The sequence below is a fragment of the Epinephelus moara genome, chromosome 9, assembly GCF_006386435.1.
Source record: "Epinephelus moara isolate mb chromosome 9, YSFRI_EMoa_1.0, whole genome shotgun sequence".
Lineage (NCBI taxonomy): Eukaryota > Metazoa > Chordata > Actinopteri > Perciformes > Serranidae > Epinephelus > Epinephelus moara.
Genome location: NC_065514.1, coordinates 7,357,291 through 7,373,656, shown reverse-complemented (window position 1 = coordinate 7,373,656; position 16,366 = coordinate 7,357,291). Strand labels below are relative to the sequence as shown.

The 16,366-nt window shown below is 40.5% G+C and overlaps 1 protein-coding gene across 3 annotated transcripts in view; it reads right to left on the bottom strand.

Moving 5' to 3' along the window:
* Positions 1-16,366, bottom strand: part of cntfr (ciliary neurotrophic factor receptor) — a 354,906-nt gene that overhangs the window by 45,416 nt on the left and 293,124 nt on the right. For all 3 annotated transcript variants that reach the window (XM_050052470.1, XM_050052469.1, XM_050052468.1), the window contains one exon: positions 13,635-13,801. In XM_050052470.1, coding sequence (XP_049908427.1) covers positions 13,635-13,801 — 167 coding nt within the window. The remainder of the gene's footprint in view (positions 1-13,634; positions 13,802-16,366) is intronic.

The following is a 16,366-nucleotide window of genomic DNA, read 5'->3' as shown; positions in this document are numbered from 1 at the left end:
CTGATAGCACACCAAAAGATAAAGCAGCAGAGGATGGAATCAATGTGGCTGAAAAGCATAACAACATACATGTGGAAAGACATGTAAACTGACAGCACACGGGCAAAGGAAGGCATCTCTCTCAGTGCGACCTTCATAGAATGAATGATTGAAAATATGAAAGAGCGATGGAGATGATAAGAGACAGATAAAAGCAGACAGACAGCTTTCTCCCTCGAGAAAGAGATGTTAATCTCATTGTGACCTTCTTCAAGTAAATGTGTAAAAAGATGAAGAAAGGAACGTGAGGAAGAAAAGAAAACGGCATGCAGTGCAGAGTGAAACCAAAGTGAAGTCAGCGGAGACTGGAGAGCAGAAATTCATCCTCTTTGTCCACATCCGCTTTGTCCAACAGCACATAACAGAAGGAGGCATGTGCAAAGACAGAACAAAACAAAGAGAAAAATCTGTATGGGTGGGGTGACCCAAAGGCTTTTAAAGTATTCATCTAACTTGAAACATAAAGTATAAGCTTTGTGTTCCATGAGTAATGAACACATCGTTCTTTTGATGACCTGTGGGGAGAGCCTGGCAAAGCACTACTATTAATTAAAAGACGGAAAGGACTTCAATGAAAAGTTGAAAACCCATCGAGACAATAAGAGTCTGGAACTTCACTGAAAATAATCTGAAACATGCACAACTGGTGAGGAACAGATTATGGGCTTGGACCTTCAAAGTGTCCATGAAACTTAAAGGAATAGTTCAACCAATAACATATTGATTGCGTATAGTACTCACCTCCCTAAGCTCTCTATGGCCCTGGAAAAAAGTTCAATAAATTAAATAATATCAGTGCAAATAGGCTCCAATGGAGGCCAAAGACAGCACAAAAGGTTGATAAAAAAAGGTTTGCAGCATTATCCGAGTGTTTCGTATCCATTCATGATCTTGTGGAAATCAAAACACAACCATTTTTCACTAATCAAAGCATTTCCTGCCAAAGAATTTGTTGTGCTTTGTTTAGCAAGCCTAGGGGGGTTGGTACTACATACAATTTATATTTTTGTGGGGTGAACCATTTCTTTAAAGTAATATTGCAGGTAGATGAGCTGTCTTTGTTAATTTTGTTCTGAAAGTTAAATTGCCAACTAAAAATACACCTCCCCTTGTTCGTGGAAACTTTTTGTGTCATCTAGTGGTCGTAAGAGCACAATACACCAATCCATGTAAAAACAAGATGGCAGCCATCTCTGCCATGTCTAGTGATGGGATTTTTCGTTCACTTTGAAGAGCTGGTTCAAAGATGTGGTTCGTTCGTTTTTGTTTGTTTTTTTGCTATGTGTGTTTGGGGGTTGTTAGTGGGTTCAACGATGAATCGCATTGCTGATTTACCGCATCACGTGATCTGGATATTGTAACGTGGACTCCGCAGATATAAAGTTTGGTGTAGCCATAGCAACGCCCTTTATAAACAACAAGCCTGTCAATACAAGCAAGTGCTAGCGGACAGTGGGTTAGTGGGTTAAATTAGGAACTGGCTCATTCACTCTAAAGAGCCGGTTCAAAGACTCGGCTTGTTCGCGAACGTCATCACTAGACAAGTCAGTCTGCAGCCGATCCAGACACAAAAGTTGACAAGGTCCAAAACCTGATCACATTTTATGGTTGAAACTTGTTTATTTATGATTAATAATGTTTGCAGTTTGATATGGCAACAAATTTGACCAATGTTGACAACAGTAACAGAGACACTGTTAATTAGGAAGTACTAATTTGAAGACATTGGAATTTTACTATCGTCTTGTTTGAAGACATTGGGACTTGTTATCATTAACAGTATTTATTTATTTTTTTTCATACTTATTGGGTCCCAATGATCCCAAAAAGCTAGGAGAAATTAAAAATGCATACCAAACAAAAGTTTGTGTCTCAGAGGGATATTAAAACATCTGTTTCTGAACTCTCACACAACTTGTGGAGTATGATCCAGGTGTTATTATCCAGCTGTATGCTCAGTACGTCCCAAACAGAAACAGAAAGCCCTTTCCAATGGGGAACTGAACCGAAAGGGAAACATATCAATACTCTCTTAAAAGCCAGACTCCACTGACAATCAGTAATTTTACCTCGCTGAACACAGAAGGTGCTGGTCCACCACTAAGATGTTGGCTTTGAAGAAACCATTAATAAGTTTCACTTTTAGTTAAGTTGGCAGTCTGTTTGGGAACTACTGAGCAAATGACTGGATAAATGAGACTTACATTATAATGCACAAGTTGTTTGTGAGTTTGTAAACAGATGTTTATGTATAGTTTTGTTAAATGTGGACCCAGACGACCTCAATTCAATACGAATTTTCTCAGTTTGTTGGATTCTTTATTTACCACAGTGAGTGGTGTAACAAAGCTGCAATGGGCGCCAGTGCACTCCATCATGCATGTATCTTGACACAAATAGAGACTTGACATTGGACGACATGAACATACATATTACCCAGCAATCGTCACTGCATATCTGACAAAAATATCAAAGAAAATTAATCATTTAATTGAATAGTTTTTATATTTTATTTATAGATTTTATAACTTACGTAGATAAAGGCATGTAATTTTTACTGACTATTTAAAACCAATTAAAATAATAAAGTAAACCATGACGCAGATGGGTTTGCCTTTCTGAGGACATATATACATAATGGCACCATTTTTAAATAATTTTAAAAATATATTTAATGGCAGATTGAATCACTTGCAAGGCTCCGCTTTCTCTCTGGGCCCCTCCAACCTACGGGCCCCAGTGCAACCCCACTGCCTACACTGTCTATATTTACGACCCTGCCATGGAGACATGCAAGAAATTTTTTTTGTTGTCACAAATTCATTGTAACATGGGGTGAAGAACTGATGTACAAATGGTCATTTGGGGGATGAAATATTCCTTTAATACAGGAAAAAGACCATGTCACACAAATATGGCCAGACTTCATATGGCCAGTCTATGGTGCAGGACACTGTGGTAACACAGGATTAGTACAGAAAAAAAGAAAGAGATGAAAGGAGTAAAAAAAAAAAAAAAGATGTGTGATCATCAGGGTACAATTTCATGGAATCCCATTGTTGTGCCTGTCCATGCTTGGCCTGAAAACGTCTGTCATGCCTCCCTTGGCTCTGTTCATTCAAATTTACGTCCACATTACTGTTGCTCTTTCTTCCTTTCAGTCTTATGTTGCACCAGTCACTGAAGCCCCTTCTTTCTCTTAGCTGGTGATGCAAGTGAACAGGTATACTATAACATAAAAGTCTAATCTTTCAAACAGCTACTTGCGAGACCATTATATTCACTGTCTGCTGAAAATGGAACAAGAAAGTGGGAGGGAGAGTGGCTAATCTTTCTTTCTAACAAGAAAAAGTGTTGCTTAAAGGCTGTCCCGGTGGCTAAGACTGTGCAGCAATCAAGCGGCAAAATAGAGGAGATCTGCAAAAGCTAAATCTGCATGTAGCTGTACCAGCATATGCCTGAGTGCATTCTTTGAACATGATTGTGGTGTTTCTAAAACCATTGCTATGCATCATCTAGTCCTTTCACTTAATGCATCCAGGTGTTACTGCATGATAAAAAAAAGACATCTAAAACTCTGTAGCTCCTCACTGCTGTTCTCACACCACACCATATCTCCTTTCAAATAAATGGGCTTTTCCAAAAGGAACAAACAAAAAAAGTGAAATCTATGAATGGTTTTACGGCAGAACAGGTGCTGGATGACAGCGTCTAACAGTGCACTTGAGCAAATGGGAAAAATAGGGAGAAGTGCTTCGATCTGCTGTGAAATCTTTCAGAAATAACTTAAAGACGGGAAAATGGAAGAAAAGGGGTAAAAACAGCCTCCTCTTTTTATGTGATTATTGTCAGAGTACAGCACAACTGCTCCTCCAAACACAACGCTTGTACCTTTTTAAGATGATGCTGTTAAAGAGGGAGTAACAGCTTGTTAGTGTAGTGGTTGAAGACAAAACCAAGGCCACGGCTGTGGAGTCAACACTGGGGGGAACCCCGAGCACAAAGCTGCCAGATATGCAATAAATATAAGCCACTACTGTCTACATAAATTACACATGCAGTGTCACATGAATGATTTACTCAGACTTCACGTCTGACAAATATAATGTAATAAAGACATTAAGGTAAATACATCCGTGAGCTTTGTTCTCCTGGGGTACAGCAACACCACTTGGACAAACCGCATGCAGAACGGCAGTACACTAGACATTTCAAACCAAATTGAAACGATAAAAATGAATGTTCTCTTCGGTTACTGTACCTATTCCAGTCACTCCTTATTGCAGTACCCCCTTAAGACTTTATTGAATAGAATAGGATGATCTCAAGATTTGTTTGACCTCAGATTGAATATAGAATTCTACAGTTGAGGACTATCACACAGCCGCCCAACTAAGACCGCTGGTGTGCTGGTGCAATCTAGACTATTCGGCCAAACAGAAAGACTTGGAATTAATGCAATTCAAACTATTCGGCCAAACAGAAAGACTTGGAATTAATGCAATTCAATCTACCTGCACAGTCCATACGAAGTAATTACCAACACCAGGATTCTTATCTGGATAAACCGAACCGATGGACCGAGGTAGTTCTTAAGGTATGGCTTAAGACCTGCAAAAGATTTTACCTCAGAACCATGTGAAGATATGGAAATGGTCGGCTTTTGATCTGGAGTTTATACCTTCCGGTCTAGATATGCAGTTTAGGCACTGGGCATGCAGCCAAACGCAGCCAAGTGGCTAACTTCCAGTTTAGCGGTCAGCTAGCTTGAATGGGGATAAAATGATTTAGGAGCTCTTCCAGACCTTTCAAATGTTGTCAGACCGAATGGATCAAATCCTGATAGTGAAACGAGTCATTTTATGAGGTTTGTGATGCTCAAAAAAATTCATCCACTGATTTACAGATGTCTCTTTCCCAGTGTAAGTTTATGGGAAAAAAGTATTTTTGGGCCACAGGGCATCATGTGATGGAATAGCATTACCATTGTTTGGCCACTACAGAAATTGGATTCAAAGCCTGGTGCACTTCCTGGGTACCTGGTAAAAGTAGAACTGGTGGTAACAACTCATTCTCACTCTGACCACGACACATATTGACGTTTGGTTTCCACATTGACATTTTGAGACACTGTCTCACGTTCTGCCTGTTACATGCATTGTCGTCTTTCCAGATACACAACGCCACGAATTGATGTTTTTTTTCCTTCAACAACAAACACACATGGTTGGGTTAAGGCAACAAAAGCACATGGTTAGGTTTAGGAAAGAAGTACAGGGTTTGGCTTTAGAATCTTACGGGACAGAAACACTACTCTCTCGGGTGAAAGTTGTGGTTTGTTGGACTCATCCATCACCGCTTTTCCTGCCTTATCTTTCGTTCTCGTCCTGCCGTGTTTCCCCCCTGACCCTCCGGGTGCTGTTGAACTACAACGGCAACCTGCTGCGTATCATGCCGACATTAAAAGACGGCTTTATTCGTTGGTTTCTGATGCCGCAAGTCACTGCCCAAGCGCATATTAGATGTATTGTTGGTGTGGGGTGCAGTTTTAGCATATTTGAATATTGGGGGGATGTGTTCACACCAATATTCATTATAATTACTGCCTGGCATCAAACTAAAGTCTCAGATTAAAGCCTAATTGTTGGAAGCAGACTGCATTTAATCATCGAGGAGGTAACTTCAACTAAGTGTGTAAAAAAAGTGTGCACAAGCATCTTGTGGGCATACAGTAAATGGGATTGGATATGTTTAGCCCATTTATACTGATTAATATGTAAAGCATGGCAGTGGTAGAGCACCGAAATTCGATTACTGAATTGGATTCTTCATCTACTCACTAAACCCAAATTACACAAAAACTCCGGCGCGCATAATTAAATGAGTAGAAGTGGTTATGTCCTGAATTCACATGGCTGCTGTCATATTTGTTCAAAGCTACAACAGGCAAAGAGAATAAATATGAATTTTAAAAAAGCACATCAGAAAAGTTCTGTGTCAGGTTTTCCGCTCTCTTTCAAAAGAAATTATAGATTACAGTCACACTGCTGCATGTGTTATCATATCTTGGAAATTCAGACGACGGGGAGTCGTACTGCATCCAAAATGACTACACGTGCCAGCCCTTCATCTCCTGACTCAACTACAGCGGGGTTACAACAATCTGATCTCTAACTTGTGGTGTTTATTAATTTGAGAAATCGGCTGCTGTGCTCAAGACAGCTGTACTTGTTAAGTTTTGTGCATGGTGGTAATTAGTGCAACCCTTAGTAAATATGCCACTAAACTTCTGGCAGCTCTAGTTGTGCTGTTTTTGTAGCCATTGCTGATCTCTGAACTCACTTGTGGAGAGCTGCTGGGATCTGTAAAATCACTTTTTTTTTTTGGGCTACTTGTTTGGTTTTCTCACAGAGAATATAAATGAGACGCCGACTGGAAATAGCACCTGGACCTTATGATAAAGTAGTTAAGTATCGTTAACTGGCCGACCAGCTGTTTAAGTATTAATTGAAGGGATGAAAGTGACAGAAGATTTAATGGGGATGTTGAAAAGCCACCGCAGCTACATTCACCCTTTGAAATTAGGTTACAGTGCATTCATTTTAATCACAATGAATGAATAATGTAGTACTTTATCATGCTCAGGTGGGCTGAAGTCAGAGTTGACAAAAAAATCTTTGCAAGTAAAAACGCCTTAACTCTGGAAGCCTTTGCACTTAGACGAGATCAGTCACCGTTTGATCATCTTGGCACAAGAAAGCTTTAAGTTATCATTTGATGAGTCTGGAGCTTCTTTGAGGGTTCTCTTTGTAACTGTACCCACAGCATGCACATGTGAGGACACACACACACACACACACACACACAATCTCATCTCATCTAATTTCATCCCAGCTTTGGTCGGATGAACAAGGACAGTTGAGAATCGTCTTGCTCCCACTCAGAATTCAGAAGTGCACCAGGAAGCATGAAATTGTTTTATTTATTTACGATCTGCCTCGTTGTCCCTGATAATGAATGTGGCTTACAACTTAGAACGGCGTGAGAAAGACTTTTAACAATGCAGGAACAAGGAGGAGATGAGTGGAGGAGTGAAAGGAGGGGAGGGAGAAGGCAAACAATATGAGACACTTAGAAAAGTTTGGAAAAAAAAAGAACAAAGAAAGAGGGAGGGCAAGACCACATCCACACTAACTGTGATAAATTTGAAAACATATTTGGACTTTCAACATATTCAATAATAAAAACCAGATCTTTTCAAAGGCGCCCTTTGCAAAATGCTGGTCTTGTTATTCAAGTGTGATGGAAGTCTTTGTGATCAATGTCAACAGCTGTGTGACTATTAATCACTGCGTAATGGGTAACGAGTAATTTAGAACACATTTAAACACAGTTTTCTTTGGCATATGGCCTTAAACACATTGTCCAACCTGGTCTCACTCCGAAGTCGCTGAAATCCGGTGCTTGGGCAATGACTTGTGGTGTCAAAACACTGACGAAAAAGTTGTCCTTTAACATTTGCACGATATGCGGCTGGTTGCCGTTATAGTTAATGGTGCTCGATGGCGTCAGGGGGAAACACGGCGGGACACGAAAGGAAGTTAAGGTGACGAAAGTACGAGAAGGGAAAGTGGTAATGGGGTTGGATGGTCCAACACACACCGACTTTCACCTGGGAGACCTATGTTCAGGTCCTGTAAGATTATAAAGGCAACCCTGTTCAACCCTGTTCTCCTGTTTTTTTTTGTATGTAAACAGTAAATTTCCTGTGAAAACTGTAACAGACAGAGCTTGACACGGCATCCCAGAACGTCAACAACCTTTCATGTTGTATCTGGACTTGGAAAGCTTATGACCAAACGTCAATATGTGACGAGGTCTGAGTGAGAATGTATTGCATTGTCTAATGGCATGCTGGGAAACTCCACCCATTTAGCCCCAACACACCACAGTATGTTAAGTGCACAATAATAGTGTTGGCTGTTGGCGTTAATCTTATCAGTTAAAACTGGCTTTATACATTTTAGTCAAAATAACTCAAAAGTTGTTGACTTAACATAAAAAAATATGTCAAGCTCACAAGGGAGGAGTCTTCTGTATCAAGTGAACATAAAGTTTTTAGGTCATTTTGACAATCTGAGAAGTTTGTGTAGACTTACCATTAAATTTTTGTATCATGGGTGGATTGGGGTTTTACAGTGTTGTCTGTTAGACCTACCATACACTAGACAACTCTGAAAAGACTATGAAAAGATTTTTAAAAGAAGAAAGTCTGACACCCTGTCACATCTAAAGACTGTGAGTTTTGAGTCACGGACTTTAATAATTTGCAAAGACTTGCAGAGTCATTATTTGCAAGATTCCTTTTGAGGTTATTTTCCATCCTGCTCCTGTTGGAAAATATAACGTCAAACTCCCTCGAAGAAATATGACACGTTAACAATTCCTTACATGTTCGCAAAGAAGCATAACTCTAAAAAGACAAGATAGAAGGGGTCATATGTCGGCAGTGTTCTTATCAATTTGGCATCAATATAATCCATAAAGAAACTGCTTTGCATGCAAACTCACTAAGATAAGTGTTGGTTGGAGGATTAGATACACGTTAAATTTATTCTTTTTCAACCCACATCTCCACAAGACTCTTCTCCTTCTCCACAGTACAAGAGAACCGAGACTTGTTCATGTTCTTGTGCTTCCCCAGAGGGAGACTAACCGTTGTTCCGACAGCCTAAAATTCCAAAGCCTTGTCAGTTCAAAAATGTCCCATTGGACCCAAGGCCCATTTCTCAGACAGTCCGTTATCCCCCCAGAAAACGCCCTTTGCTCCAAAGTCTCATTTCTCTAAGAAAAAATACATAGTCTCTTAAGTTAGCTGACCCAATCACCAGAAAAAAATGTTGGTATTGCATGTTTTTGTAAACCACAGGTATGTTACATTTGTCAACAATGCTGTTGTGAATGTGTGGTTAGGTTTAGGCATAAAAACACTTGGTTATGGTTGGGAAAAAGTTCATGTTTTGGCTTAAATACAATAATCACTGGGCAAGTAGGGATGGGTCAGTAAACACACCCAGGATCGGTGGCTCAAATGCCATTAGGGAACTGAAACTACAGGGAGTGTGCAATTTGGAGGAACTGGGACCAGTTACACAAAACACCTTGAGTTTTTTCCTTAAGTATGACACTTAAGGCTTAATTTCTCCTTAGCTAATGGACTTACACAGTTGCACATCATCCCTTAAAAGGTTTCCTTAGTTAAAGACAAATATTTACTGTGTTGAAAGAGATTTTACAGCAGTTAAAGACAGTTTTTTTGCTCGCTTTGCCTGTTTTCATCTCACAAAGTTGGTTATCGTGAGACAGTGAGAAATGGCAGACGGAAAGAATACAAGAAAACATATTGGTCAAAGGAGGAAAAGATTAAACTTTTGGAGGAATATAATCATAGAAATTAAATACTACAAAGTAAATTTGATCCCCAAATACCAGAAAACAATCAAAGGAAGAAATCACAACGAAAACTGATTCAGTCACATCTATAGTGTAAAATCAAAAGTGGATCCATTAGGTTCTCTTGGTCGCAGAACACTCTTCTCTTGCTGTGTTGGTTAGTTTTCTTCATTAATAACCTTATACTCCGTTATGTTGCAGTTAAGATAAAGTCAGAAATACAGATATAGTTTTTTCTTTTACCTTGCTTTGGTTGCTAAGGTCTGTTGTGCAATGAGTCTATGGATTCCTTAAGTTTAAGACCAAGACAAGGCGAAAACCTTAAATACTTAGGTGAACATTTTAAGGAAACCTTACGGTTAAGACTCAAGGGTGTTTTTTGCAACTGATTTTATTCTGAGGAAACCTTAACTAGGACTTTACAGAAAATCTTAACTTACAATTTTTTGTGCAATTGGCCCCAACACTTTGAGGCAATGGGCTTTTGTTTTATGGATCATGGGCAGTTGGAGAAATGGGCTTTTAGTCCAGTGGGACATTTTTCAGACTAATGGGGCTTTGGTATTATGGGCCATTAGAGCAATGGCATGGCACCCCTCAGAGTTCATGTTTACTGTCCACCTGGTTTGCTGCTTTGGTATGATGCTGGAGAAAAAGCACCTATTGGTTGTTGACAATGTCCATGTTATTGCTCTTAACTGGTTGCTTGAGCCAAGGCTAAAAAGATATGATAATATTAAACATGTTTGAGTTTACTGGAACATCAAGACGAGAAAAAGACTGGACTAAGACAGCTTGGACAGAGTATCATGACCACCTTAGGCCCATTTCAGACCAAAGATTTGCGACAAGATGAGTTGAAACAGGCAACTACTTGCAATGTGCCACTCTGCAATGTTCTAAAAACCTGCAACTAGATAAGATGGTGTATCATCTCTATGCAACAACTCTCTGTACTTCTGTTCTGATTTCCAGCTTTTCAGATGTACTTTGAGGCTGAATACAATTTTTAGCTTCTTAAAAGCGAGCGAACACAGTGTCTGCAGTCATTTTGACTCGACCAGTGGACTTCACTACAAGCTACTTGGCTGCTGACACAGGTGACATATTTTAGGTTCTAAAACCAACGACCAGCGATTTGACCATCGGGGTCGAAGGTGACACTATCAGCCGGCTTGAGCCGAGCTCAGGCCGGCCAGTTCCCACTGCTGCAACTTTTCTCTGTAACGTTCCACAATGGTTTCGTCTGAACTGGGCATTAAACCAAATAATCAAGATCACAGGAGTGCGCACCAACTGAGGTAAAACTCTCATGATTGGAAATTTGTCTGCAACAGCGGAATGGCTTGAAAAGCTGTTTGGTGTTCGGCCGGCTATAGCTGCAATTCAACTCAAAGTTAAAGACAAAAACACCAAAATTTCAGTCTTTTTTAGATCTAAAAGCAAACTCTGAGAAATCTATCTAAAAATAATAGCGTGGACATTTGTCACACAAATGGCGTTCTCGCATCTATCTGAGAAGATTTGGCTGGAGATGGAGAGGGAGGAAGAAAAATAGGAGGGAACGGAGGACTAAAAAAAAAGTACAAAGTCAAAAGAAGGGCATGCAGGAATAAAAGAGAAAGCAGAGAGGAAGAAAGGAGCAGTGGGGTGTTTTGCTATCACCAATAGTTGAGGGATATTTCCTCAGCCAAGGCGCTAATCCGGCTAGCATTAGCATTTTCATGAGTCCTGTGTCCGGGGCTTGGCAGAGCATGTCACTGCCTCATTTGGTTACTTATGTACACACACACACTCACACACACACACACACGCACACACACACACACTCTCTCCTTCGATACCTCTCTTCCTCGACCGACCCACAGCCCCATTGGTGTCTGTGTGTATTTATGCGTCATGCACACCCATATCGCGCTCCAAGCAATACAACAGAGCTGAGGACTGCTGGCAGCACTTCCCTTATCTATCAAAGTACTTCTCATTCCTTCTTTAAAATGAATTTCTCCTCTTCACTGCTTTCCAGCCTTAGTCGCTTATGAATTCTAAGAGTCTTGCTGTTATTATGTAGCCTTCTGCAGCCTTGCTGAACAAAAACTTCCCTGCACTACTTACTGCACGACCGTGAAGGCTGTAATTTAAAAAACAGCCACTGAAGGAACTTTCATGGTTAATTCTTACATTAAATTTGACTAAAAAGTGCTTATATGGCAGCTGGTGTTTGGGTTATCTGGCACTTTCAGAGAGAAACCAGACCTTTGATTTGTGACTGTCGCATCCCGTCCAAGCCTCAATTAAATACTGTTTGCTGCAGAAAAGGTTCAGAGGTAGTGTGTTTATTATCTAATGCCTTTGGTAATGACAGGGGTGCACAGTCAGTGCGTTTCCCGCTAATGGACTATGCTGTTGGTTAAAGCAAAAAAAAAAAAAAAAGCTGCGCACTCTCCTTTCAGCTGGGTGACATTTATTTGGCCACTGAAATTTCAATTTTCTTTGTCTTTCTGGCACCAAGCATAACTCTGTGTGCTGCAAATCTCCAAAGGGAAACAGAAGTCAATGAAATCAGTCATCTGTGGTCAAACAGATGCATTAACATTGCTCAAGGGTGGGAATCCTCAATGAGATGCATTGACACTGCATTTTTGTCCTCATTTTTCTTTGCCAAACATTTGTCAATCTGTGTGGGAAAGGATCTTAGAATTGTTCCTGAAGTTAGTTAAAAAAAAACAAATAAGCATTGGGTGTAAATTTTAACGAAAAGTGTTCAAATTCTGTATCCTGAATGAGTTAGGAGGAAATATTTTCAAAATGCCAGTGTGTTTTGAGCTCCGGCCATGGACTGTGTATAAACAATGGATGTGGCCACTGTGACAATACCCACTGCGTTGTGGACTCCCATGTTCAACCCATGAATTTGGCATTTTGGCCATCGCCATCTTGGATTTTTTTGAAAACTGAAGTGAACTGAAATTTGGAAGTGACGGTGGCGCTGTGGAGGAGTAAGAGATGGCTCTGACTCATACACTGTGGCGACCCCTCACAGACAGCCTGTCACTCAGAGCGTCCATGCCCTTAGTTATATGAAAGTCTTAATAAAATTTAAATGGGTGAGGTACATAAATATCAACCCCACTACAGTTGTCATGAATGGGGCATTAGCTATTGAAGCTATTGAAAATTGAAGGTTTTTTATACCAGGCCTTTCAGCTGTAAAGTTGGCAATTTTAACATGGCGGTCTGTGCAGGCCCCCAGAAAGTGCACCACACTTTGAAGCCAATTTTTGCAGTGGCCAAACAGTGGGACTACAATTTCCAGGGTCCATCACTTGATGCCATTGGGCCCAAAAGACTTTTCTCCATAGATTTACATTGGGAAAGAGAAGTCTATAAATTAGTGGATACATTTTTTTGATTGTCACAAGTCCCGTGAAATGACTCATTTTACTGTAAATATTTAATTCATTCAGTCCGATGACATTTGGAAATTCTAAAAGAGCCGCAAGTTAAAACTATTTTATTCCCATTCAAGTTAGCGGGGCACTCAACTGGACTTCAGCTGCTCGGCTGCTAGAAGTTGGCCGTTGTGTTGGCTTAGTCGTGCTTGCAGTAAGTAAGTGTCGAGTGTGCTTGCTGTTTGGGCCTGATGATGCAGAAGTAGTGCTGATCTTCTGGGTAATTTCATACCATGGAAATAGAGCTTTTTTGGCTTCATGTGCCACTGAGCAATTTCGTCAAGCAAATACGTCCATAGGTCTCTGGGGTCGACTCACTTTTGGGGCCAGCCTCAAGTGGCCATTTGTGGAACTACAGTTTTTGGCACTTGGATTTGATCCATCCAGGTAGGTCTAGAAGAGCTGCATGATTTAATTATTTTATCCCCATTCAAGCTAGTGGGCCGCAAAACTGGAGAGAAGCCAATCGGCCACCATATGTTTCTGATCTAAGAAGGCCGACTTGCTTTTGGAGCCAGCCTCAAGTGGCCATTCAAGGGACTACAGTTTTTGGTGTGAAACAGATTGGCCTCATCAAAAAACACAAGTGCCTTAACATGCAACATTTTGTGTCAGATCCGGTCAAGGGGAAGTCAGTGTCACAGATGTCGCAACACTACAGCATAAAACATGACGCGGCATGTATCTTACCTATACTGGACTCTTCAAAAGAAATGGTGGTGGAGGCTTTCCCCAACGCATTGATTGCCGTCACGTTCACTTTGTAGGGGAAGCTGGAGAAGACCTCAGGGAAGCGTACACGACAGCGGTTCTTGTGGTCCGGATCTTTCTGCACCTCCAGTGAACGCTGGTTATGTCTGGAGAGGAGAGGAAATAATAAAAGGTAAGATGGAGGACAGACTCAATGTGGGACAGACAGAGAACAGTTAAGCTTGTGTTTTTTTCCACTTGAAAGTAGATTCACAGACACTCTTGTTGAAATATAGAAAGAGGAAAGGACACTGGTTAAGTATTTCCCCCCCTCGTTGGCAGCCTGGGAGTTATACATCAAAGCTGTGGACATTAATTCTAACACTTTAAACTGCTGACTAAACCTCCTGCTGCACAGACCAGGACAGGACTTGGGTCTGGGACAGAGCCAAACCTGACTTTACTTTTTGTACATTTTTTAGTTTGGTTTTAAGACCTGAATGTGCCCTTCAAACAATGTTTTACCTCATTGACTAAAAAGACTTTAAATCTTTCACTTTATTTATTTAGATAAAAGCCAGATGCCAGCAACTACCAACCTTCACCTGTTGAGTGCTGCTCTGCTCTTCACACAAAAAATAACCCCAAAACAAATCAGACTGATCTGGTTGCTAAAGACACTGACTACTCTTACTGTTAATCTCTCTATTGTCCTCTTCATCTGCACCTCTCTCTGTCCCACTGCTCATTATTATTCAAACAGGATAATACTGGTGTTACAACATTAATGAAGGCAGAGGTCCACATGCTGCGGTGTGAGCTGTGGGACTCTGTGATCTGGGGATATCAAAGAGAACCTGACAGGAACAGACTCGCTGGGTCTCCATCCACACAGTTTTGAGTATCTAAGGTCTACCTACTGTTAAAACATGCCTGGGTTCCCGAGGACAGGTGGAGAGAGGTGTTTAACTACAGAGTGAAACCAAAATGCTATCATTTTTTAAATAAGCCCCTGGTTATAATTCCAAAATGATCTTTTTTACAGGCTGTTTTAAAGTTTTGCCACCAAACTATCTGAATGTAGTGGTTTCTTTTCTCTTTTCTGTGCGACTTTAAAATAAATTACTCAGGAGATTGGGGTTAAAAACCTTCTGTGATTGACAAATATGTGTAAAACAGTTATTCTAACTTTTCCCCATGGCTGTGAGCATGCTTAAGACACATTATGTGATTAACAGCAAACTAAATTCAAACTCAACTTTTCAGATGCCATTTTATTCTATTGACGTTTGGTCACGGACCTTTTCACGGCCTGATACGATGTGAAAGGTACCCTGGGTGCGTTGGTTGTTGATGTCCTGGGATGCCGTGTCAAGTTTCGCCTGTTACATGCATGCATGTCTTCTTTAAAAATACACTTCCGTTGTCACAGGACATTTACTACCCTTAATCTTATGGGACATGAACTCCGCTCTCCTGGGTGAAAGTCGGAAGAAACCCAACAACTAACACACGTGGTTGGGTTTAGGCAACAAAAGCACGTGGTTAGGTTTAGTAAAGAAAGAACAGGGTTTGGCTTTAGAATCGTACGGGACACCAACACCACTCTCCCGGGTGAAAGTCCTGGGTGTTTTTTGGACCCATCCACCACCCCTCCAGCCCGCCCCATTCGGACTTCCGCTTCCTCAACCGGCACGTTTCATGCCAACGTTAAAGGACAGCTTTTTTCATCAGTGTCTGATGCTGCAAGTCACTGCCCAAGCGCTGGATTTCGACGACTTCAGAGTGAGATGGAGTTGTCCAAAGATGTACAGGAACATTCCCTGGATCAGTTAGCTTTATAATTCCTTCATAAAGCTTGTTTATTGCCTTCAAATTTATTTCAGATGGGTGAGGAGGAGGAGCAGGGGGTCAGGGCTTCATAATATTAGATATTTTTCTTTCTTTTTGTCAAACTCGGAAAGTTTCACCTATCCTGTGCCCATTCTTCATTGTGAATTGTTTGGCCTCAAAGCCAGGGATATTGAAACTCGGACACAGCTTCTTCTTTTTTTTCACTTTACTCATTTGCATTAATTTTGGCAAATTTACACCACTAAAAGGATGCTGAATTAATATGCTATCCATGGATGTACAGGCAACTATCATTGGAACACTTTGATACTGAAGAAAAAAAGCTTTGGAGTTGTAAGAAGCATCTTTTTTCGCAGTGGTCATTTGAGACAAAGATATCCTCAGAAAGTCAAACTGAATTTTAAAGTATGTGTATCCTGCCTGTGTGTTCAGGACTGACTGAGATATGACTCTGAGAAGGAATACTTGCTGCAATCTGAGGCTAAGAGCTTTCATGTACCTTAAATCCGTCCGCATCCCCTTTTTAACTCTACCATGCTCCGCTGGGAAGGCGTACCTCACCAAAGCTTCTCACCCTGCTCTAAACCAAAGCTGTCCTTGGCAGAAAATAATAAAATGTTCACTTTTAATAGATATTCTCTGTAAAAATATCAGAAATATAGTTCAATGAATAATGTCTGCGTACTAAAACGATGGTAATGCCACCTTTGCTATTTGTATCTACAGGATTTCATCATGTCATATCAGACTTTGTTATTGCAGTATTCCTGTGTTTATACATAAGATCATTTTCTTTGGTGAGTACGTTACCATAACTTAAGGTAACAACTGCCTAAATTAAAAAAAAATAAGACCTTCATTGTAATAAACTGAAATTA